The sequence below is a fragment of the Hypanus sabinus genome, chromosome 18 (genome assembly GCF_030144855.1).
Source record: "Hypanus sabinus isolate sHypSab1 chromosome 18, sHypSab1.hap1, whole genome shotgun sequence".
Lineage (NCBI taxonomy): Eukaryota > Metazoa > Chordata > Chondrichthyes > Myliobatiformes > Dasyatidae > Hypanus > Hypanus sabinus.
The window spans coordinates 71964503-71990068 of record NC_082723.1 but is presented as its reverse complement, the minus strand read 5'-3'; the positions used below and the strand labels follow the sequence as shown (position 1 = coordinate 71990068).

The window sequence follows — 25566 nt, the reverse complement described above, 5'->3', positions numbered from 1 at the left end:
TCGCTCCTCCCCCACCCACCTAGCTACACCTCCTTCCCCTCCACCTTCTCATTCTGTCATCTTCCCCTTTCCTTTTCAGTCCCGATGAAGGGTCTCAGCCTGAAACACCAACTGTTTATTCCTCTCCATAGATGCTGTCTGACCTAGTGAGTTCCTCCAGCATTTTGTGTGTTGCTTTGAAAGGGTATTTGCAGTCGAAACGCTGATTGTTTATTAATTTCTATGGATACTGCTGACCTGCTGTGTTCCTGCAGCATTTTGTGTGTGTGTGTTGCTCTGGGAAAGTTCATGCGTTACGAGAAATGACATTGTAGTACTGGAAAAATATCTGAAGTTCAGTTTGAAAATTGCCCCATGACAAGAAATAAAATGGAATTTAGTAAATCTGACCACTTGTGGGACAGCAATACCAGTAGAATATAAAAGACCATGAAGGATGTCAGATAATAAAATTTAAAACACTTCACCGAACACTGCCACTCAGCAGTGAGGGCTCTTCCCCAACCCCACCACATCTTGCCTGGAGTTCACTCAGCAACAGACCCATATTGTGTAGTTGGTTTATAATATCCTACTAAAGGCCAACGCTTTACAGTACAGGCAATATAGGTTCAATTTCCGCCGCTGATAAGGTCCCACATAGGAGATTGGTGGTGATGCTCAGGGCATCGGGGGGAAGACATTGACATGGATAGAAAACTGGTTGGCAGATAGAAAGCAAAGGGTAGCGGTGAATGTGTGTTTCTTGGAATGGCAGGTGGTGACTAGTGGGGTGCCACAGGGCTCGGTATTGGGACCACAGCTGTTTACAATTTACGTCAACGATTTAGATGAAGGCATTGAGAATAACATCAGCAAATTTGCTGATGATACTAAGCTGGGTGGCAGTGTGACATGTGATGAGGATGTTAGGAGAATTCAGGGTGACTTGGATAGGCTGGGTGAGTGAGCAGATACATGGCAGATGACGTTTAATGTGAATAAGTGTGAGGTTATCCACTTTGGGAGTAAGAACAGGAAGGCAGATTATTATCTGAACGGTGTAGAGTTAGGTAAGAGAGAAATACAAAGAGATCTAGGAGTCCTTGTTCATCAGTCACTGAAGGTGAATGAGCAAGTGCAGCAGGCAGTGAAGAAGGCTAATGGAATGTTGGTCTTTATTACAAAGGAAATTGAGTACAAGAGCAAGGAAATCCTCTTGCATTTGTACAGAGCCCTGGTATCACACCTGGAGTATTGTGTACAGTTTTGGTCTCCAGGGTTAAGGAAGGACATCCTGGCTGTAGAGGAAGTGCAGCGTAGGTTCACGAGGTTAATTCCTGGGATGTTTGGACTGTTTTACGCAGAGAGGTTAGAGAGACAGGGCTTGTACACGCTGGAATTAAGGAGATTGAGAGGAGATCTGATTGAAACATAAGATTATTAAGGGATTGGACAAGATAGAGGCAGGAAATATGTTCCAGATCCTGGGAGAGTCCAGTACCAGAGGGCATGGTTTGAGAATAAGGGGTAGGTCATTTAGGACAGAGTCAAGGAAAAACTTCTCCCAGAGAGTTGTGGGGGTCTGGAATGCACTGCCTCGGAAGGTAGTGGAGGCCAGTTCTCTGGATGCTTTCAAGAAGGAGCTAAATAGGTATCTTACGGATAGGGGAATCAAGGGATATAGGGACAAGGCAGGAACCGGCTATTGATAGTAGATGATCAGCCATGATCTCAAAATGGCAGTGCAGGCTCGAAGGGCTGAATGGTCTACTTCTGCACCTATTGTCTATTGCCTGTAAGGAGTTTGTATGTTCTCCCTGTGACCACATGGGTTTCTTCCAGGTGCCCTGGTTTCCTCCCACAGCCCAAAGATGTATCAGTTGGTAGGTTTGGTCATTGTAAATTGTCCCATGATTAGGCTTCAGTTAAATTGGGGCAGTATGACTCAAAGGGCCAGAAGGGCTTATTCCACACTGTACTCAATAAATACTGAAATAATGCACAGAGTTCACCTCCACATAAAAGCTAGTAGTAAGTTGCTGGGCTCACCCACATCCCAAGAACAAGATGCATTTTAATTAATATTAATATTCTATAAGTGGTCACTATAAGATCCTTCTGCTACTGAGAACTTTAAAAAATTTAGATACACAGCGCAGTATCATGTCCTTCCAACCCAACAAGCTCACGCTGCCCAATCACAACTCTGTGACCAAGTACACCCTACTAACCCATACGTCTTTGGAATGTGGGATGAAACTGGAGCACCCGGGGGAAGCCCACGAGGTCACAGGGAGAACATTTAGTACTGTGCAGAAGACTTCGGCACATGTATATGGCTAGGGTGCCAGGAGATTTGCAGAGTTGCAGTAATTTTATGGGTGCTAATAATGCACTGTACTACTGCTGCAGGGAAAAAAACATTCCATGACGTGAATGACGTTATGGGTCTCTATTGTGGACTGAGAGTGGGAAGGGGGCAAGGAGAGGGCAATCATGGTTGCGAAAAGGGGAGGGGAGAGGAGAGGGAGCAGGAAGCACCAGAGAGACACTCTGTAATGATTAATAAATCGATGGTTTGGAATCAAGTCCTTGCCTGCTGCCTCAGGGTGGGGTGTGTCTGCACAGGGCCACCCCTCGCCTGGCACTCCGCTGCCACTGGTCCCACACCCTTCCCGCAGCACCTCCATCGTTGCCATTCCCAACATCCTTAGGTCCCACCAGATTTAAAAACTCTCCGCTCCACGTTGACAAATACAGTTCTGTACAGAAGGCTAAGTACCCTAGTTATACAAGACTTTTGCATAGTAGTGTATAAACTCCTTATAGAAAGTGGCAGGATTGAACCAGGGTAACTGGCGCATTACACTAATGGCTACACTACCGTGCTGCCCTATGCCAATGATATCCCTGATTATTACAGGTCTAAACATTTTCTTTCCACTGAACCTCAGTGCATTTAAACAAGTGTTAGCAAATTATTCAACTGTAAAGGTATTTTAACACAGCTCCATTTCCATTCATTCATTCCCCAGCATCATGGTACAGCAATACCATAAAACAAATTTAACACCTGCTATGAGTGTAAGTGAATAATTCTGCTTTCAAAACTCACCTCTGCATTTCTGATACAGAGTACGACTGCATTCGGTTCTTCCATCGATGTAGGCATGGGAACTTCTGTGGGTCAATAACAACACCATTCAGTGCAGCCAGAACATCACTGTCAAGTTTAGTTGGCTCATCTCTGGAATGGAGGAATGAAGGTTGTTGACACCTCAAGAACAAAATAAAGTCTTTAAATAAAACAAAAACTTACAAGCAAGAATATTATTACAGTATTCCCTCCTTCAAGCTATATTTCATCTTCTTCTCTCCAAACATGTTGAAGTTTTATGCCTCAACCAGTCAGTGAAGTTTTTTGATTCTGCATATCACTGTATCCTGGAGTGAGATCTGATGACAGCAGGAAGTAGAATTCAGGTTAATTTTCCTCCTTATAACCATCCCAAAGTGTAGGGGCCTGTCTGAGGAACTCAGTCAGATTCAGGAGACAAGAAACTGCAGATGCTGGAGTCTGAAGCAATGAACAATCACTGGACTAATGTCCTGCATTAGATGAAAGCGGACCGAATGATGCCAACTGACAACTGTAGATCAAGATACAATGTGGAATAATCCCTCCTGGCCCTTCGAGCTACACCGCTCAGCAATCCCCTGATTTAATCCTGGCCTAATCACAGGACAATTTACAAAGACCAATTAACCTACCAACTGGTGTATGTCTTTGGACTGTGGGAGGAAACCAGAGCACCCGGAGGGAACACACACAGTCACAGGGAGAATGTATAAGCTCCTTACAGGCAGTGGTGGGAATTGAACCTGGGCCGCCTGTACTATAAAGCGTCGTGCTAACCACTATGCTACCGTGTCACCCAGGTGCAGCGTTTCAACACTGAAACACTGACAATACCTTTTCTCCCACAGATATTGACTGATCTGCTAAGGTCCTCCAGCACACTGTCTATTAGGTTCAGATCTAATGTCACAGATCGGGTCAAGTGCTGAAAGGGGGAGGAGAACCTCAGCAAAATAAAATTGAAATTTTGCTTTTATCCAATTCAATATTTGGTGATAAAATTCACATGAGAAGAATGTAGATCATAAATATGCCTGAGGAAATATTCCAACAATTCAAAATGAACAATCTTCAAGATAGATTCCAGTAACTGAAACAATGGATTCAGACATTGAACATTGTAACAATGGAACCGAGGTTGGCACATAACTCCAACTAGAACACTCCCCTTCAATCATGTCAGCTTTTGATATGTTTGATTTAATCAGGATTATCAACATGAAGGGGAACAGTTCATTACTTTAGCATCATGCGCTCACCCCACACAGGAAAACTTTGCCCAAACAAGATGCTTCAAATAATCTTCCACTAAAGGCTGACAGGCTGAGCGAGCTAGTACGAAGGAGGAGGAGAGATGACTTGGTTGAAGTTTACAAGGCGGTAAGAAGCACTGATCGACTGGAGAGCCAGAGACTTTCTCCCAAGACTGATACAAGGCGGCATAATTTAAAAGTGACTGGAGGAATGTGTATGGGTAGGTAGGTGTTCTTTTCTTGGTAGTTGCATGGGATGTGCTGCCAGGGGTGCCATAGGCATTTACATTAATCATATTTAAGATACTCATTAGGTGACAGGGTGGAGGTGTAAGGCACTCCTTCCCTCTGCAGGCCCCTCTTGGGCAAGGTGTAGCAACTGGCTAGCCCCCCCCCAACCCCAATCAGAGTCATACGAAGCCATGGAAGTAGGTGGTGGATGGACGTATAAGCAGTCGATAATGGCCGGGGTCACCCGTCTTGGAAAGAGATGGCCCAGAAGGAGGCAATGGCAAACCACTTCTGTAGAGAAATTTGCCAAGAACAATCACAGTCAAAGACCATGACTGCACACGTCATACAATATGGTACAAATGGCTTTTCACTGAAGGTGAGAGGTGTTACAGAGTCAAAAAGTTAAGTGAAACAAAATGCTTATAAATTTAGAACAATTTCATTGTTTTTTTTTAAAGGAAATCTTCATGGAACTAAATGAGCCAAAGGGCCTATTTCTATGCCATGGAAGAAATGAAACCCGAAACTTAGTCCAACAGTTGAACATTACACATTAGTAGCAACATATCCTCCAAGGGAACCACAATATTGTGGTTTGGAGGCTTGCATGCCTCAATGACCCCGAGAGCTATGCTGGCTGGAGTCAAGGCTTCATGCTTTTGTTCATGGTAGGGTCACCCAGGCCAAACAGGTCAAAGGGAGAGGCCAGACTAAGAGTGGTCCACTGGTCCTCTGAGTTCAGCTCAGGACTAACAACCCTGACTGGTCAAACAAAATTGTTTCAGATACAGAAATGAAGGATCGTTCTTTATCTGAGACCGATGGTATTCCTGAGTCTCCACCCAGGACTTGCACAACCAACAACAATGAAAACCAAGAGGAAGATACTGACATAATGAAGGAAGCTCTGAACACCACCAGAAATGGAGGACCTTCACTGCTGCTCTAAATGCTAGTGGCGTAACGGGCAGTAGAGCGAGCGGTAATGTATACCGCACATTAGGATTCTGGATAAATAACTGAGAAATAGTGTGCCAGATTGCTATAATCCTTGCAAAAATGAAAGAAGGAAGTTATATAATACCAAAGAGTAAGAAGGATTGTAGGTGAAACACTCTAACAAGACTAATTAAAATATAGAGTTCCTTACCCAGACAGAAATATCCCCTTGGTAGTTCCTTTCCTTAAATACCCCGGACTGTGCCTTGGCAGCGGCTGCTGTCTATCCTCTGGCCATCTGCAGAAGTTTTCCAATTGCATATTGTACCTTTGGTTGAGTTTGATTTGAGCCGCAGGGGATTCCGGTGTTGAAAACTGTGCAGGGGCTTCCCTTGTCAAAGACGGCAAGTGAACTGTCCTACAGGGCAGGCTGCTGTGCTGTGTGGAGTTCCTCTTGTTTTCAAGGTTCAAAGCTGCAATCTTTGATGTACATAATGATAGTGAGTCCGTGACTTGGCTGCCACCTTCAACCACAGGCTGCTGGCTTGGCCTCGCCTCGAGTAATGAGGCATCCTCATTTCTCAAACCCATTCCAATCAACTCATCACTCTCAGCACCCTGTTGAGACCCCAGATCTGAAGTGTCACCCTCCATCAGCTTTGCCATTACTTCAACCTCATGGCTCTCTGGAGATTCTATGAGCCTGTCAGAAAGCGAGTTTCTCTCTCTGTCGTCTAGCAGGGAAAGTCTTTCAAATTCAGCCATGAGATTGGAAATGGGGAAGAGATCACCTGCAGACCCAGGGATGGTGTATGAACGAGGACATCGTTCTTCAGGCTTTTCGTCACCAGGAGAACAGACTCCATTTAAATTTGGCAAAATCTCTTTGTCGAGGTTACTTAGATTGTCTACGGAGTCAATTATGTCTGTTGTGCGCTGCACAGGAAGTATATGGCACCCGTTTTCTTCAATGGCACCAAAGGTATTCCCAGGTAAAATGACTGATTTGCTGACTTTCAGTGCAGCATTTTGTCTATTTTTAATTTCTTCAAGACTATCCACAAAAGCACCGACAGAGACAGAGTTGCTGTATTTACTGCTTTTACCTACGTTAAGGAGAAAAAAAATTGGATTTGAATGCATTTCCCCAATACAGCTACCTTAATAGTTGGAGTAGTTTAAAAATATTATTACTTAAAAGTTCCTTTCAACATTGAGTGAGTTAGGAACAAGATATTTATTTATTGAGATGCTGCCCTTTGAGCTGCCCTGCACAGTAATCCCCCAATTCTAGCATAATCACAGGACAACCTACAATGATCAATTAACCTACCAACCAGTATGTCTTTGAACTGTGGGCGGAAACCAGAGCACCTGGAGGAAACCCACTAGGTCACAAGGAGAACATACAAACTCCTCACAGGCAGTGGGAATTGAACCAGGGTCACCAAATACTGTAAAGTGTTATGCTTACCACAACACTTTTGTGTCAGTGTCGAAACATGACGACACTTGCGGTCCAAGTGCATTGGTTGTTAATGCAAAATGAAGCATTTCACTGTTTCAATGTACACATGACAAATAAAGCTAAACCAGGGTTAGACTCCGCGACTCAACCTTCAAACCCATTGTGTCTTTCATCAGATCCATGACTGCTCACTTTTCCCGTACATCCCGTGATCTGCTTATTGTCCAGAAAAACATGCAAGGAGTTAGTATGTTATTAGGATAATTGGTGGTGTGGGTTTGAGGCTTGTATGTTAGAATAATTGGTGGTGTGGGTTTGAGGCTTGTATGTTAGAATAATTGGTGGTGTGGGTTTGAGGCTTGTATGTTAGAATAATTGGTGGTGTGGGTTTGAGGCTTGTATGTTAGAATAATTGGTGGTGTGGACTTGTTGTTTGTATGTTAGAATAATTGGTGGTGTGGGCTTGTTGCTTGTATGTTACTAGGATAATTGGTGGTGTGGGTTTGAGGCTTGTATGTTAGAATAATTGGTGGTGTGGGCTTGTTGCTTGTATGTTAGAATAACTGGTGGTGTGGGTTTGAGGCTTGTATGTTAGAATAGTTGGTGGTGTGGGCTTGTTGCTTGTATGTTACTAGGATAATTGGTGATGTGGGTTTGAAGCTTGTATGTTAGAATAATTGGTGGTGTGGGTTTGAGGCTTGTATGTTAGAATAATTGGTGGTGTGGGTTTGAGGCTTGTATGTTAGAATAATTGGTGGTGTGGGCTTGTTGCTTGTATGTTAGAATAATTGGTGGTGTGGGCTTGTTGCTTGTATGTTACTAGGATAATTGGTGGTGTGGGTTTGAGGCTTGTATGTTAGAATAATTGGTGGTGTGGGCTTGAGGCTTGTATGTAGGAATAATTGGTGGTGTGGGCTTGTTGCTTGTATGTTAGAATAATTGGTGGTGTGGGCTTGAGGCTTGTATGTTAGAATAATTGGTGGTGTGGGCTTGTTGCTTGTATGTTAGAATAATTGGTGGTGTGGGCTTGTTGCTTGTATGTAGGAATAATTGGTGGTGTGGGTTTGTTGCTTGTATGTTAGAATAATTGGTGGTGTGGGCTTGTTGCTTGTATGTAGGAATAATTGGTGGTGTGGGTTTGTTGCTTGTATGTTAGAATAATTGGTGGTGTGGGCTTGAGGCTTGTATGTTAGAATAATTGGTGGTGTGGGCTTGTTGCTTGTATGTTAGAATAATTGGTGGTGTGGGCTTGTTGCTTGTATGTAGGAATAATTGGTGGTGTGGGTTTGTTGCTTGTATGTTAGGATAATTGGTGGTGTGGGCTTGAGGCTTGTATGTAGGAATAATTGGTGGTGTGGGTTTGAGGCTTGTATGTTAGAATAATTGGTGGTGTGGGCTTGTTGCTTGTATGTTAGAATAATTGGTGGTGTGGGCTTGTTGCTTGTATGTTAGGATAATTGGTGGTGTGGGCTTGTTGCTTGTATGTAGGAATAATTGGTGGTGTGGGTTTGTTGCTTGTATGTTAGAATAATTGGTGGTGTGGGCTTGAGGCTTGTATGTAGGAATAATTGGTGGTGTGGGCTTGTTGCTTGTATGTTAGAATAATTGGTGGTGTGGGCTTGTTGCTTGTATGTTAGAGTAATTGGTGATGTGGGCTTGTTGCTTGTATGTTACTAGGATAATTGGTGGTGTGGGTTTGAGGCTTGTATGTTAGAATAATTGGTGGTGTGGGTTTGAGGCTTGTATGTTAGTATAATTGGTGGTGTGGGTTTGAGGCTTGTATGTTAGAATAATTGGTGGTGTGGGTTTGAGGCTTGTATGTTAGAATAATTGGTGGTGTGGGTTTGAGGCTTGTATGTTAGAATAATTGGTGGTGTGGGTTTGAGGCTTGTATGTTAGAACAATTGGTGGTGTGGGCTTGTTGCTCGTATGTTAGAATAATTGGTGGTGTGGGTTTGAGGCTTGTATGTTAGAATAATTGGTGGTGTGGGCTTGTTGCTCGTATGTTAGAATAATTGGTGATGTGGGCTTGAGGCTTGTATGTTAGAATAATTGGTGGTGTGGGCGTTGCTTGTATGTTAGAATAATTGGTGGTGTGGGCTTGTTGCTTGTATGTTACTAGGATAATTGGTGGTGTGGGTTTGAGGCTTGTATGTTAGAATAATTGGTGGTGTGGGCTTGAGGCTTGTATGTAGGAATAATTGGTGGTGTGGGCTTGTTGCTTGTATGTTAGAATAATTGGTGGTGTGGGCTTGAGGCTTGTATGTTAGAATAATTGGTGGTGTGGGCTTGTTGCTTGTATGTTAGAATAATTGGTGGTGTGGGCTTGTTGCTTGTATGTAGGAATAATTGGTGGTGTGGGTTTGTTGCTTGTATGTTAGAATAATTGGTGGTGTGGGCTTGTTGCTTGTATGTAGGAATAATTGGTGGTGTGGGTTTGTTGCTTGTATGTTAGAATAATTGGTGGTGTGGGCTTGAGGCTTGTATGTTAGAATAATTGGTGGTGTGGGCTTGTTGCTTGTATGTTAGAATAATTGGTGGTGTGGGCTTGTTGCTTGTATGTAGGAATAATTGGTGGTGTGGGTTTGTTGCTTGTATGTTAGGATAATTGGTGGTGTGGGCTTGAGGCTTGTATGTAGGAATAATTGGTGGTGTGGGTTTGAGGCTTGTATGTTAGAATAATTGGTGGTGTGGGCTTGTTGCTTGTATGTTAGAATAATTGGTGGTGTGGGCTTGTTGCTTGTATGTTAGGATAATTGGTGGTGTGGGCTTGTTGCTTGTATGTAGGAATAATTGGTGGTGTGGGTTTGTTGCTTGTATGTTAGAATAATTGGTGGTGTGGGCTTGAGGCTTGTATGTAGGAATAATTGGTGGTGTGGGCTTGTTGCTTGTATGTTAGAATAATTGGTGGTGTGGGCTTGTTGCTTGTATGTTAGAGTAATTGGTGATGTGGGCTTGTTGCTTGTATGTTACTAGGATAATTGGTGGTGTGGGTTTGAGGCTTGTATGTTAGAATAATTGGTGGTGTGGGTTTGAGGCTTGTATGTTAGTATAATTGGTGGTGTGGGTTTGAGGCTTGTATGTTAGAATAATTGGTGGTGTGGGTTTGAGGCTTGTATGTTAGAATAATTGGTGGTGTGGGTTTGAGGCTTGTATGTTAGAATAATTGGTGGTGTGGGTTTGAGGTTTGTATGTTAGAATAATTGGTGGTGTGGGTTTGAGGCTTGTATGTTAGAACAATTGGTGGTGTGGGCTTGTTGCTCGTATGTTAGAATAATTGGTGGTGTGGGTTTGAGGCTTGTATGTTAGAATAATTGGTGGTGTGGGCTTGTTGCTCGTATGTTAGAATAATTGGTGATGTGGGCTTGAGGCTTGTATGTTAGAATAATTTGTGGTGTGGGTTTGAGGCTTGTATGTTAGAATAATTGGTGGTGTGGGCTTGTTGCTTGTATGTTAGAATAATTGGTGGTGTGGGTTTGAGGCTTGTATGTTAGAATAATTGGTGGTGTGGGCTTGTTGCTTGTATGTAGGAATAATTGGTGGTGTGGGTTTGTTGCTTGTATGTTAGAATAATTGGTGGTGTGGGCTTGAGGCTTGTATGTTAGAATAATTGGTGGTGTGGGCTTGTTGCTTGTATGTTAGAATAATTGGTGGTGTGGGCTTGTTGCTTGTATGTAGGAATAATTGGTGGTGTGGGTTTGTTGCTTGTATGTTAGAATAAATGGTGGTGTGGGCTTGTTGCTTGTATGTAGGAATAATTGGTGGTGTGGGTTTGTTGCTTGTATGTTAGGATAATTGGTGGTGTGGGCTTGTTGCTTGTATGTAGGAATAATTGGTGGTGTGGGTTTGTTGCTTGTATGTTAGGATAATTGGTGGTGTGGGCTTGAGGCTTGTATGTAGGAATAATTGGTGGTGTGGGTTTGAGGCTTGTATGTTAGAATAATTGGTGGTGTGGGCTTGTTGCTTGTATGTTAGAATAATTGGTGGTGTGGGCTTGTTGCTTGTATGTAGGAATAATTGGTGGTGTGGGTTTGTTGCGTGTATGTTAGGATAATTGGTGGTGTGGGCTTGAGGCTTGTATGTTAGAATAATTGGTGGTGTGGGTTTGAGGCTTGTATGTTAGAATAATTGGTGGTGTGGGCTTGAGGCTTGTATGTAGGAATAATTGGTGGTGTGGGCTTGTTGCTTGTATGTTAGAATAATTGGTGGTGTATGTTTGAGGCTTGTATGTTAGTATAATTGGTGGTGTGGGTTTGAGGCTTGTATGTTAGTATAATTGGTGGTGTGGGTTTGAGGCTTGTATGTTAGAATAATTGGTGGTGTGGGTTTGAGGCTTGTATGTTAGAATAATTGGTGGTGTGGGTTTGAGGCTTGTATGTTAGAATAATTGGTGGTGTGGGTTTGTGGCTTGTATGTTAGAATAATTGGTGGTGTGGGTTTGAGGCTTGTATGTTAGAATAATTGGTGGTGTATGTTTGAGGCTTGTATGTTAGAATAATTGGTGGTGTGGGTTTGAGGCTTGTATGTTAGAATAATTGGTGGTGTGGGCTTGTTGCTTGTATGTTAGGATAATTGGTGGTGTGGGCTTATTGCTTGTATGTTACTAGGATAATTGGTGGTGTGGGTTTGTTGCTTGTATGTTAGGATAATTGGTGGTGTGGGCTTGTTGCTTGTATGTTAGGATAATTGGTGATGTGGGCTTGTTGCTTGTATGTTAGGATAATTGGTGGTGTGGGTTTGTTGCTTGTATGTTAGGATAATTGGTGGTGTGGGCTTGTTGCTTGTATGTTAGGATAATTGGTGGTGTGGGCTTATTGCTTGTATGTTACTAGGATAATTGGTGGTGTGGGTTTGAGGCTTGTATGTTACTAGGATAATTGGTGGTGTGGGTTTGTTGCTCGTATGTTAGGATAATTGGTGGTGTGGGCTTGTTGCTTGTATGTTAGGATAATTGGTGGTGTGGGCTTGTTGCTTGTATGTTAGGATAATTGGTGGTGTGGGTTTGTTGCTTGTATGTTAGGATAATTGGTGGTGTGGGCTTGTTGCTTGTATGTTAGGATAATTGGTGGTGTGGGCTTATTGCTTGTATGTTAGAATAATTGGTGGTGTGGGCTTGTTGCTTGTATGTTAGGATAATTGGTGGTGTGGGCTTATTGCTTGTATGTTAGGATAATTGGTGGTGTGGGCTTATTGCTTGTATGTTAGAATAATTGGTGGTGTGGGCTTGTTGCTTGTATGTTAGGATAATTGGTGGTGTGGGTTTGAGGCTTGTATGTTAGAATAATTGGTGGTGTGGGTTTGAGGTTTGTATGTTAGAATAATTGGTGGTGTGGGTTTGAGGCTTGTATGTTAGAACAATTGGTGGTGTGGGCTTGTTGCTCGTATGTTAGAATAATTGGTGGTGTGGGTTTGAGGCTTGTATGTTAGAATAATTGGTGGTGTGGGCTTGTTGCTCGTATGTTAGAATAATTGGTGATGTGGGCTTGAGGCTTGTATGTTAGAATAATTGGTGGTGTGGGTTTGAGGCTTGTATGTTAGAATAATTGGTGGTGTGGGCTTGTTGCTTGTATGTTAGAATAATTGGTGGTGTGGGTTTGAGGCTTGTATGTTAGAATAATTGGTGGTGTGGGCTTGTTGCTTGTATGTAGGAATAATTGGTGGTGTGGGTTTGTTGCTTGTATGTTAGAATAATTGGTGGTGTGGGCTTGAGGCTTGTATGTTAGAATAATTGGTGGTGTGGGCTTGTTGCTTGTATGTTAGAATAATTGGTGGTGTGGGCTTGTTGCTTGTATGTAGGAATAATTGGTGGTGTGGGTTTGTTGCTTGTATGTTAGAATAAATGGTGGTGTGGGCTTGTTGCTTGTATGTAGGAATAATTGGTGGTGTGGGTTTGTTGCTTGTATGTTAGAATAATTGGTGGTGTGGGCTTGTTGCTTGTATGTAGGAATAATTGGTGGTGTGGGTTTGTTGCTTGTATGTTAGGATAATTGGTGGTGTGGGCTTGTTGCTTGTATGTAGGAATAATTGGTGGTGTGGGTTTGTTGCTTGTATGTTAGGATAATTGGTGGTGTGGGCTTGAGGCTTGTATGTAGGAATAATTGGTGGTGTGGGTTTGAGGCTTGTATGTTAGAATAATTGGTGGTGTGGGCTTGTTGCTTGTATGTTAGAATAATTGGTGGTGTGGGCTTGTTGCTTGTATGTAGGAATAATTGGTGGTGTGGGTTTGTTGCTTGTATGTTAGGATAATTGGTGGTGTGGGCTTGAGGCTTGTATGTTAGAATAATTGGTGGTGTGGGTTTGAGGCTTGTATGTTAGAATAATTGGTGGTGTGGGCTTGAGGCTTGTATGTAGGAATAATTGGTGGTGTGGGCTTGTTGCTTGTATGTTAGAATAATTGGTGGTGTGGGTTTGAGGCTTGTATGTTAGTATAATTGGTGGTGTGGGTTTGAGGCTTGTATGTTAGTATAATTGGTGGTGTGGGTTTGAGGCTTGTATGTTAGAATAATTGGTGGTGTGGGTTTGAGGCTTGTATGTTAGAATAATTGGTGGTGTGGGTTTGAGGCTTGTATGTTAGAATAATTGGTGGTGTGGGTTTGTGGCTTGTATGTTAGAATAATTGGTGGTGTGGGTTTGAGGCTTGTATGTTAGAATAATTGGTGGTGTATGTTTGAGGCTTGTATGTTAGAATAATTGGTGGTGTGGGTTTGAGGCTTGTATGTTAGAATAATTGGTGGTGTGGGCTTGTTGCTTGTATGTTAGGATAATTGGTGGTGTGGGCTTATTGCTTGTATGTTACTAGGATAATTGGTGGTGTGGGTTTGTTGCTTGTATGTTAGGATAATTGGTGGTGTGGGCTTGTTGCTTGTATGTTAGGATAATTGGTGATGTGGGCTTGTTGCTTGTATGTTAGGATAATTGGTGGTGTGGGTTTGAGGCTTGTATGTTAGGATAATTGGTGGTGTGGGCTTATTGCTTGTATGTTACTAGGATAATTGGTGGTGTGGGCTTGTTGCTTGTATGTTAGGATAATTGGTGGTGTGGGCTTATTGCTTGTATGTTACTAGGATAATTGGTGGTGTGGGTTTGAGGCTTGTATGTTACTAGGATAATTGGTGGTGTGGGTTTGTTGCTCGTATGTTAGGATAATTGGTGGTGTGGGCTTGTTGCTTGTATGTTAGGATAATTGGTGGTGTGGGCTTGTTGCTTGTATGTTAGGATAATTGGTGGTGTGGGTTTGTTGCTTGTATGTTAGGATAATTGGTGGTGTGGGCTTGTTGCTTGTATGTTAGGATAATTGGTGGTGTGGGCTTATTGCTTGTATGTTAGAATAATTGGTGGTGTGGGCTTGTTGCTTGTATGTTAGGATAATTGGTGGTGTGGGCTTATTGCTTGTATGTTAGGATAATTGGTGGTGTGGGCTTATTGCTTGTATGTTAGAATAATTGGTGGTGTGGGCTTGTTGCTTGTATGTTAGGATAATTGGTGGTGTGGGCTTATTGCTTGTATGTTAGGATAATTGGTGGTGTGGGCTTATTGCTTGTATGTTACTAGGATAATTGGTGGTGTGGGTTTGAGGCTTGTATGTTAGGATAATTGGTGGTGTGGGTTTGTTGCTTGTATGTTAGGATAATTGGTGGTGTGGGCTTGTTGCTTGTATGTTACTAGGATAATTAGTGGTGTGGGTTTGAGGCTTGTATGTTAGAATAATTGGTGGTGTGGACTTGTTGTTTGTATGTTATTAGGATAATTGGTGGTGTGGACTTGCTGTTTTGTATGTCAGTAGTATGTTAGTCCTGCTCAAGGGTCTCAGCCAGAAATGTTGAATGATTTCTATAGATGCTGCCCGGCTTGCTGAGTTCCTCCAGCATTCTGTGTGCGTTGCTCAGATTTCCAGCATCTGCAGCTTTTCTTGTCTGTTAGTAGGTAATTGGTGGTGCGTGCTTGTTGGCCTGGAAGGGCCTGTAACTGAGCTGTGATTCTACACAAGTTGACCTTCACAGCCGTTTGGGGGTGGTAGATTCTTCACATTTCACTGGAAGGAATCTTACATTACCAGAGTGGCATTATGAGGCTGTAGGACTAATTACAGACTCCCAAAACAGAGGAAGCATCTGCTCGGTATCCAGCTAGTAATAATTTTATAACTTTCAATGAGATCGACTCTCATTCTTTTAAACGGAGACAGTCTCATTGAAACCTACCCACAAATAGAGTGGACATAGAGAGGGTATTTCCAATTGTGGGGAAGTCTAGGACACAGAGGGCACAACCTGAGAATACAAGGGCATTTCTTTAGAACAGAGATGAGGAGGAATTGCTTTAGCCAGAGGGTGGTGAATCCATGGAATTCATTGGCACGGACGGCTGTGGAAGCCAGGTCATTGGGTATATTTAAACTGGAGGCTGATAGGATCTTGATTAGTCAGAGTGTCAAAGGTTAAGCGAAGAAGACAGAAGAATGGGGCTGAGAGGCCTTATTCAGTTTCTCTGCTGTAGCATGAATGATATAATATTCATCTTGTTAGCAACTTCTCCTCATAGAAGGGTATCCTTTTAGAACAGAGATGAGAAGGAATTTCTTCAGCCAGAGAGTGGTGAATCTGTGGAATTTGATGTCAAAAGCAGTTGTGGAGGCCAAGTCATTGGGGATATTAAGGCAGAGGTTGACAGGTGCTTGACTGGTCAGGGCATGAAGACATACAGGGAGAAGGCAAGGGAATGAGGCCCAGAGGAATAATGGATCAGACATGATGAAATGGCAGAGCAGGCAAATGGCCTAATTCTGATCCTAAATCTTATGTTCTTATGATTTTATAACAAATCTACCAGCCCCTAGGGTTAGCCTGAGAAACCATTGCTGCTACCCTCTATGCCAATTTTAGGTAAGGAGATCAGTGCAATCTCACCAAGGCTCTATATAAATGCAGTAAAACAACTTCATTTCAGTAATGAAGATAAAGATGACCTTTATATGTACAATGAACTGTGCTGTGAGATGCACCGGTTGCATCAAAGACCAACACAGTCTGAGGGTATGCTGGGGCAGCCCGCAGGTGGCGCCACACTTCCGGCAGCGACATAGCATGCCCACAACTTACTAACCCTGACCTGTGCGCATTTGGAATGTGCGTGCCAACTGGAGCACCCAGAGGAAACCCACAAGGTCACAGAGGGAACGTTCAAACTCAGACAGCGGCAGGGAATGAATATGGGCTGCTGGCACTATAGTTCAAGTGTAACTGTCATTCAGCCCTACCCATGGATACAAAAGAGTGCTCCTCCAGGGCCAAGTTGCAAAGCACAGTACCAACAGACACACACAGCACATATAGTTACGAAAAATGAAAAACATAGTCAGATAGTAAGAGTTAAGCATTATGCTAACCGTTAAGCTACATACTGCCCCTTTACCTTCTAATCACTCGCTGTATCTGCAGGTTGGTGTTCAATGACTGGTCTACGAAAACATTCAAATTCCTTTGATGACTAATTTTTAAAAAATACTCTCCTACCTTTCCATTTTTTGCATTAAGTCACATTTTCTTACTGTATCTGTATCCCTTTGAAACTTCTTTCTGTCCTCCTCAATCTGATCTTGATTGTAGGTAGGGAAAACAAGTAATTGGCACAACACAATCAAAATGCTGCAGGAACTCAGCAGGTCAGGCAGCATCCATGGAGGGAAATGAACATTCACAGTTTCTGGCTGAGACTCTACCTGAATTGCTGAGATTCCTGCAGCATTTTCTGCGTGTTGCTCAAGATTTCCAGCTTCTGAAGAATCTCTTAGTCATAGAAAAGTACTGCACAGAAACAGGCCCTTTGGTCTATCAAGTCCTCCAGACCCAGCAACAACCTTGCAAACTTTCTGTCTTTCAACCTTGTTTACATCTTTCCTGTAGTTAGGTGACCAAAACTGAACACGATACTCCAAATTAGGCCTCATCAATGTCTTCTACAACTTCAACATAACATCCCATCTCCTGTACTCAATACATTGATTTATGAAACTTTATTTATGATCCTATTCTGTTCTACCACACTCTTCAGTGCCCTGCCGTTCACTGTGTAAACCCCACCATGGTTGGTGCTACCAAAGTGCAACACCTTGCACTAAATTCCATCTGCAATTTTTCAGTCCATTTTTCCAGCTGGTCCAGATCCTGCTGCAAGTCTTCCTCATTGTCCACTGACACCCCCAATCTTGGCGTCATCTGCAAATTTGCTGATCCACTTAAGGACATTATCATCCAGATCCAGATACTGATGACAAACAACAGACCCAGCACTGCATTAGTCACAGGCCTCCAGTCAGAGAGGCAACCAGCTACCACCATTCTCTGGTTTCTCCTGCAAAAGCAAAGTTTAATCCAACTTACTGTTTACTTAAAATGCCAAGCGACAAAACTTTGTGTTTGGAGATAGAACAGTGAGTAGCATCAGCCAAATCACTAGTATAGACTGTTAATTACTGCTTTCCAAGCACCCATTTCCCTATACACTACTCGTCACAGCCCGTCTGTTCTTTGACCAATAACCAATCCTCAGTCCATGCCAATAATTCAACCCCAGCTCCACTGTTGGGCTGTCAGTAATCAGAGTGATGCATGGAATTTTAAAGCAATGGTGAAAAGATTGGTTGCACAAGATTTGAAATTTAAACAAAGGGCTGTTTATCATGAGAACAACCTTTTGCATATTCTGAGCAATTGGAACATTTGAGTATTGCAATACAAATAGCTAATGAGATGGGGATTATATCATTTACAATTTTATAATCTGCACTGGGGATTACAAAGAGCATTAGCGTAATGTAGTAAAATTAAATCAGCTAATGTAGAATTAAGGCTGACACTGGGGACACAGTATTAGCCAAACATCTTTGCCACTTCCCCACATACACTATTCAGAGTCATAGAAAAGCACAGCAGAGAAACAAGCTCCTCAGCCCACCTAGTCCATGTTGAATCATTTAGACTGCCCACTCTCATCAACCTGGAGCAGAACCATAGCCCTCCATACCCCTCCCTCCAAGTAAGCACCCAAACTTCTCTTAAACGTTGAAACTGAGCTCACCCTCATAACCCTCTGAATGAGCAAGTTTCCCCTCATGATCTAATAGAAACATAGAAATCCTACAGCACAATACAGGCCCTTCAGCTCACAAAGTTGTGCCGAACATGTCCTTAGTGATAAATTACCCAGGGTTACCCACAGCCCTCTATTTTTCTGAACTCTATATACTTGCACAGGAGTCTCTTAAAAGACCTGATTGCTTCCCCCTCCACCACCATCACCGGCAGCCCATTCCATGCACTCACCACTCTCTGCGTAAAAAACTTACCCCTGACATCTCCTCTGTACCTACTTCCAAGCACCTTAAAACTATGCCCTCTCATGCCAGTCATTTCAGCCCTGGGAAAAAGCCTGACTACGTTTTCTCCTTAAACTTTTCACCCTTAACCCATTACCTCGAATTGTAGCACACCCAACATCAGCGGAAAAAGCCTGCTTGCATTTACCCTATCTACCCATATAATTTTGTATAGCTCTATCAAATCTCCCCCCAATCCTCTACATCCTAAAGAATAAAGTTCTAACCCATTTAATTTTTTCTTATAACTCAGGTCCTCCAGACCGGGCAACAACCTTGTAAATGTTCTCTGTAACCTTTCAACCTTATTTACATTTTTCCTGTGGGTAGGTGACCAAAACTACACACAATACTCCAAATTAGGCCTCACCAATGTCTTATTCAACTTCAATGTAACATCCCATCTCCTGTACTCAATACTTTATGAAGTTCAACGTGCCAAAAGCTTTCTTTACAACCCCATCTACCTGCGCTGCCACTATCAATGAATTATGGACCTGTATTCTCAGACCCCTTTGTTCTACCACACTCCTCAGTGCCCTACAGTTCATGTCATAATAACAGTAAAAAAATTTGCAGTTTCTCTACTCCAAAGTTTGAAGTTCTGGTGCAGATTTACCACATATAATCCACACTGACAGAGCTTTGAAGCTTTTACCAGCAGTGACAATGTGAGATGTGCTGTTTTTAAATGATTGGCTGACCTTCTAAAGGACAGGAACTGTGCTCTCTCTTTGTCCTACTTGAACAATTCATAACTGATTAAACTTGGGCTGTTGGTTGGAGATATTCCCACTGCATTCAAGTTGATCACAATGTGTGCTACTCTCTCACTATGCAATGTTGCTGCAGCTTCTAATGCACTGAACACAACTATGTCATGTGGCTACCAGCTAACATACTGGGCTATTAATAATGTATAACTTTTAAAACTATGGAGGAATTAATATATGGAAGAAAACGTCAAACTCGGATAGGTCAAGAACAGTGAAAGCAGACAGACCAATTGTCTTTGCTCTTGTCATGAGGTCAAAGGAATGGAGGCTGCCATTTTGTGAAGCTGCTTTACACCCTCTATTTTGTGAACTGGAGTTGCTTGGATTTTGGTGTTTTAAAGTATACACCGTAATGCTCCAGGTAATCTGTTGGACAGGAGATTATTTCCAAATAATAAGTTATTTGTGAGGTGTTTTTGTTTATGCAGGTTTGTGAATGGTGGGCTCTGTGTCTGCTGAGTGATTCAAGCCGATTACTGGTATGGTAACTGATTTAAAACAAACAGACATAAAGAGCCATAAGTTACCAGTTGTCACTTGCAGAAGAGGGCAATAATTGGATGCTGGCTCGGGCAAGAGCCAATAAGGTCAGTCAGATGACCCATTCCCAATAACACTTAAATGCAACATTTGAACGGGTAAGGAATGAATATAAAAGCAGAGGTTTCAAATAAAAAGTAGTGACAACTTCAAAGATTCACCATCACAACGAAGAATCCCCACACCAAGTGCTGGGAGGAGGAGGATTGATCGTCTGGCCAACAGGCAATCCCCTTTTTTGGCATTAAAAATAAAGGGTACAAAGAGAACAGAAGGATTCATCCTTTAAAAGTTGTTGGCCCAGGGTGAATATAGTTATGTTACTGTTTGTGGGAAGACAAATAAGTGCCAGCTTCAATTAATTTAGAGTTGTATGGTGAGTTTCCTAACCAGGATCCATTGATAAATAGTCAACATATCACCCTAAGAAACAACACTAAGTTGATTCTTTCGCTGTGCAATATATATCTTGGTACTTACCACTTGATGGAGAACTTTTGAATCTATTACAGATATAGATGTCTCCTCCCTCCTGTTCAGATCTTCTAGTCGATTCTTTTTTGCTCAAATATTCTTCAACTTTTCTGATTCCTTCTGGTGTTGCAAGGTCAATAAAACAGCCAAGAAATTCCCAGTATTCGGCCCATGGGTGCCCCATTTCATGAGCTAAATCCCTGAAATGAGAAGTTACTGCATTGCACATGTGCTCACAGAATGAACCATGAAAGAATTTTTAAAACTTTTTCAAAAAGAATATATCCTTATATATATCCTTCTGTAGCTGACTGTCTGTTATTTAAATGGCAATAAAGGAGACAGAAATGAGTTATAAGCATAGAAGACAGGGCCGTGGTTGAAGGGACTTATTTGAGCTGGAGGTCTGTAATCAGTTGTTTTCCACAGTAATCTATACTGGGACCTCCGATGTTTGTGATGTATATACATGACCTGGATAAAAATGTAGATGAGTGGGTTAGTAAGTTTGTGGATGATACCAAGATTGGTGGAGTCCTGGATAGTGCAGTAGGCTGGCAAAGAAATGGCAGATGGAGTTTAATCCTGATAAATGTGAGGTGTTGCACCTTGGTTGGGCAAATGCAAGGAGACAGTACACTATTAAGGGCAAGACCCTTAACAGTGTTGCTGAGCAGAGAGATCTTGGGGTCCAGGTTCATAGCTTCTTGAAAGTGGCTCCAAGGATTGACAAGGTGGTTAAGAAGGCTTGCTTTTATAAGTCAAAAGTCAAGAGGTTATGTTGCAACTTTATACAACTCATCTGGAGTACTGCATACAGTTCTAGTCATCTCACTGTAGGAAGGGTGCTGAGGCTTTGGAGAAAGAGCAGAAGAGGTTCACCAGGATGCTGCCTGAATTAGAGAACATGTGCTATCATGAGAGGCTAGTTGTTTTTTCTGGAGCAGTGGAGGCTGAGGGGAGATCTGATCAAGGTTTACAAGATTATGAGAGGCATAGATAGAGCAGATAAGAAGCATCTATTTCTCAGAGTTGAAATACCTAATACCAGAGGGCATGCATTAAAGGTGAGAGTGGGTAGGTTCAAGGGAGATGTGAGGGGCAAGTTTTCTACTTAGAGAGTGGTGAATGCATGGAATACACTGTTGTTGGCGGAATACACTGTGTATACACTGAATACACTGTGTATACACAGAATACACTGAATACACTGTGGCAGACGCAAATACGTTAGAGGCTTTTAAGGGCCATTTGGATACGCACATGGACATGAGGAAAATAGAGGGATATGGACATGGTGTAGGTAGCAGTGATTAGTTTTCTGGGGTTTCTTGACTTACTTCTTAGCTGGTTTGGCAATACACTGTGGACTGAAGGGCCTGTTCCTGTGCTGTACTGTTCCATATTATGTTCAAAGACAAAGTATACATGTTGTACATGTATGTGTAATACAGGGGTTAATGTAGTATATCTGCAATCACATTAGGGAGTTGAACATGGCAAACAGCCCCCAATCTCTGAGCTCATCACTCTCCTGATGGCTTCTTTGCTGTCATACTTATTATTTAATATGTACTGCCATGATCTTTTGGATAACTCTCCACAGTTTACTGCCTCTGTTTCTTCAAAAACATTAACTAAGACCATCATCTAAGAAAGGATGGCTGGCATTAAAGAGCGTTTAAAGGAGGTTTAAGAAAATGATTTTGGGATTGAAAGGCTCGTCATGTGAAGGCTGTTTGATGGCTCTGGGCCTGTCCTTCCTGGAACTCAGAAGGGGGGGGGGGGGGTGGATCTCATTGAAACCTGTCAGATGTTGTAAGGTCTCAATAAAGTGGGTGTGGAGAGGATGATTCCTGCAGTGGGGGAGTCAAGAATCAGAGGACACAGCGTCAGAATAAGGGGACATCCATTTAGAACAGAGAGGAGGAGGATTTTCTTTAGTCAGCAAATCTGAGTCTGTGGAATTTGATGCCACAGGCGGCTGCAGAGGCCAAGTTATTGGGTATATTTAAGGCAGAGGTCGATAAGTTCTTGATTAGTCTGGGTATGAAGGTTTACAAGAAGAAGGCAGAACATTGGGGCTGAGGGGGAAATGGTGGAGCAGTCAAATGGTCTAATTCTGCTCCTAGATCTTATGGTCCAACTACGTCAGGTTCATTGCAAGCATCAGTGGGCTAACTAGTGAGGGAATAATACCCTGGCTTGACTGGAAACTAAATGTGCCAAGTGTGTAGGCATTGAAGCACTCTAAATAGAAGTCATCTCATTATGAAGTTTACTCTCTCTCTCGATAGAAAAAGAATTAAACATAAAACTTTAATAATTTTAGAAATAATTCATTTTACTTAGACAATGTTTTCACGTTGACTCCTTGCAGACTCATGGTGTCATACAGTACTGTGCAGAAAGTCTTGGGCACATATATATAGCAAGGGTGCCTAAGACTTTTGTACAGGACTGTAGCAAATTTGTAAATCTGGTGAGAGCAAAGGATGTTGCTCACCAGGGCAAGGGTGCAGTGCCGTGGGAGGGGTGTGGGACAGGTGGCAGAGGATAAGTGCCAGGGTTGGGATTGGGGGGGGCACGGGTGCAGTCATACACACCCAAGACACCAGGCACAGCAATTTGATTCCAAATAATTGGTTTTTTGACCATTATAGAATGTGTCTCTGGTGCTTCCTGCTCTCTCCCCTTTCCCCAACCATGATTCCCCTTCCTCTGCCCCCTTTCCACTCCCAGTCCACAATAGAGACCCATATCAGAATCACTCACATGTCAGGAATTTTGTTTTTTTTTGCAGCAGCAGTACAGTGCAATACATATAATTACTACAGTACTGTGCACAAGTCTTAGGCAACCTAGTTATATAAGTGCCTAAGATTTCTGCGCAGTACTGTAGAGTCATGGAGCACTACAGCACAGAAAAGGCCCTTCACCCCATCGATTCCTTGCAAAACTATTATTCTGCCTAGACCCAAGGATCTGAACCTGGACCACAGCCCCTACTGCAATCCTTCACAGTGTTATCTTTACCTTCCAACTCGTTCATAACCTCGGTTCACATCTGCCTTTTTATATTGGCTTGTGTTCTCTCGGGATGGAGCTTTCCACACACGACGGAATTCACTTGCCTAATTTGACACAAAGGGGAACATTGCAAGAGTGTTGAATCTGCTTGGAACTAAATAAAAATTTCCCTACCCCTCAGTCCCCACATGAACCATTTATAAACGATGAAGGTTAGAGATCCATGCTGGTATGATGTCCCTTCTTCAAACATGATGTTGCCTTTGAGGATTCCTTTCCTAAACCAGTCCTAATTATATTCATAGAGCACACCACAGAAACAGGCCGTTCAGCCCATTTAGTCAGTGCTAAATTGTTATTCCGCTTGGTCCCATTGACCCACTCCTAGATCATAGTCATCCATAACCCTCCCATCCATGTACTTACCCGAATTGCTCTTAAACTTTGTAATTGAACCCAAATCTCCACTTCTGCTGGCAGCTCATTCCACACTCTCTCAACCATCAGAGTGAAGAAGTTCCTCTTCATGTTCCCCTTAAACATTTCACCTATTACCCTTAACCCATTACCTATAGTTCTAATTTCACAATGGAAAAAGCCTGCTTGCATTTATCCCACCTATCTGTTGGTTGGGGGGGGGGTCAACCATAGATGCGTCCTAGCTGTCTACCACTTCCACTGGCAGCTTGTTCTACAACAGTGTCATCCTGAGAGAAGATCTACCTTAGATTACCCTCAAGTATTTCAGCTTTCATCCTTAACTCATGGCCTCTAGTACGAGTCTCACCCAACTCCAGTGGAAAAAGCCTGCTTGCTTACCTATACCCCTCACAATTTGCAAATCTCCCCTCATTCTCCCATGCTTCAAGAAATAGTCCTAACCTATTCAACCTTTCCCTATAACTCAGCTCCTCAAGACTCTGCAATATCCTTGTAAATTTTCTCTGAAGTCTTTCAGCCCTGTCATTTTTGTCATTTAACGATATAAAAGTACACAGTCAAACAAGACACTTCCCTGAACCACAGTAGTACACATAACACACAGTAACTTATAAAAGGATAAGATCTACAAATGAAGTACGCATAAACACACAAACTAAAGTGCATAAATTAATTATTTTAAGGTAGAAAACAGATTAACCAGTGACACTTCAATGCACTTCAGGAAACGTGCTGTAGGACAGGCGATCAGGACTGTACAGAATTCTCCAAATTTGGCCTAACACCTTATTCACAAATGAGAAATAATTGCAAATGACTGGTGAACATCATGCAAAGTTTATTTTGTATGGAAATCTTAGAGATACAATAACTTCTTGTAAGTATAGATGAAGATCTATAAAATCTCATGTGAACCCCCAAGTAGTATTTTGTTTGGTCAAAATGTATTTGAACGTGAGAAATGTAATTTTAAACATTACCTTGCAGGGGGACATGGGTCCTGCAAATGCCCTTACTGCCATAACTGGATCCTTGGGATTCCCAGAGTGCTTGTATAAAGATGTGCAGAGGAGCTTATCTGCTGGGTCAGGTGACCAGGGAGGACCAATGACAGGTGGAGATGAGTTCTCAATATCTCTTAGCAATGGCACATAATATCGATCTGAAACAAAGCATTGACACGTCAGTCTTGACAACAGTAACAAACTGGATCTGTTGCAAGCTAGAGGAAGGCAGCTGAATTACTTATTTATTTAGAGACGAGACACAGTAAGAAGCCCTTCCAATCCAATAAGCCACACTGCCCAATTACACCTATCTGATCAATTAACCCACTAACAGGTACGTCTTTCCAAGAAACCCACACGCTCAAGGGTAGAACCTATGAAATCTTTACAGACAGAAAATGGAAAACAGAAGAGGCAACATGGTTACCTTATGGTTACTTTGTAGATCCTCACTCAAATTAATGGGTCATTCATCTTTTTCGCAGTAAACCACCACTCTACTAAACGGCACACACTTGATCATTAAAAGCTGACAGAGAAACAGATGGAAATGTACACTGGGACGTGCAGAAATAGCACCATCTTCTGGGGAGACATCAGTATAACTGGATAGTATGAACCTTGTTAACATTTTGCTCATCACTGGCTCTACATCAGGGGTTCCCAACCTTTTTTATACCATTAAGCAAGGGGTCATGGACCCCAGCTTGGGAACTCCTGCTCCAACTGGTCACACAGTCATACAGCAAAGTAGTAGGCAATTTCTACTTGACCATCAACAGTTCCTTTTAATATCAGAGAACGTATGCAGTATACAACCTGAATTTCTTTCTCTTCAGAAAAACAGAAGAATGAATGACAGCAAAATGTTATAACCCCAAAGCCCCCCCTCCCCCACACAAGCAGCAG

The 25566-nt window shown here is 42.5% G+C and overlaps 1 protein-coding gene across 3 annotated transcripts in view; it reads right to left on the bottom strand.

The window, feature by feature from the left end:
* ankle2 (ankyrin repeat and LEM domain containing 2) overlaps positions 1-25566 on the bottom strand; it is a 98943-nt gene that overhangs the window by 4156 nt on the left and 69221 nt on the right. The window contains exons 8-12 of one of the 3 annotated variants that reach the window (XM_059994640.1): positions 24631-24812; positions 23216-23313; positions 20186-20379; positions 5759-6653; positions 3098-3259 (exon numbers count right to left, since the gene is read on the bottom strand). In XM_059994640.1, the coding sequence (XP_059850623.1) occupies positions 3098-3259; positions 5759-6653; positions 20186-20379; positions 23216-23313; positions 24631-24812 (1531 nt within the window). The remainder of the gene's footprint in view (positions 1-3097; positions 3260-5758; positions 6654-20185; positions 20380-23215; positions 23314-24630; positions 24813-25566) is intronic. The other 2 variants (XM_059994641.1, XM_059994642.1) reach the window with 2 other exon arrangements.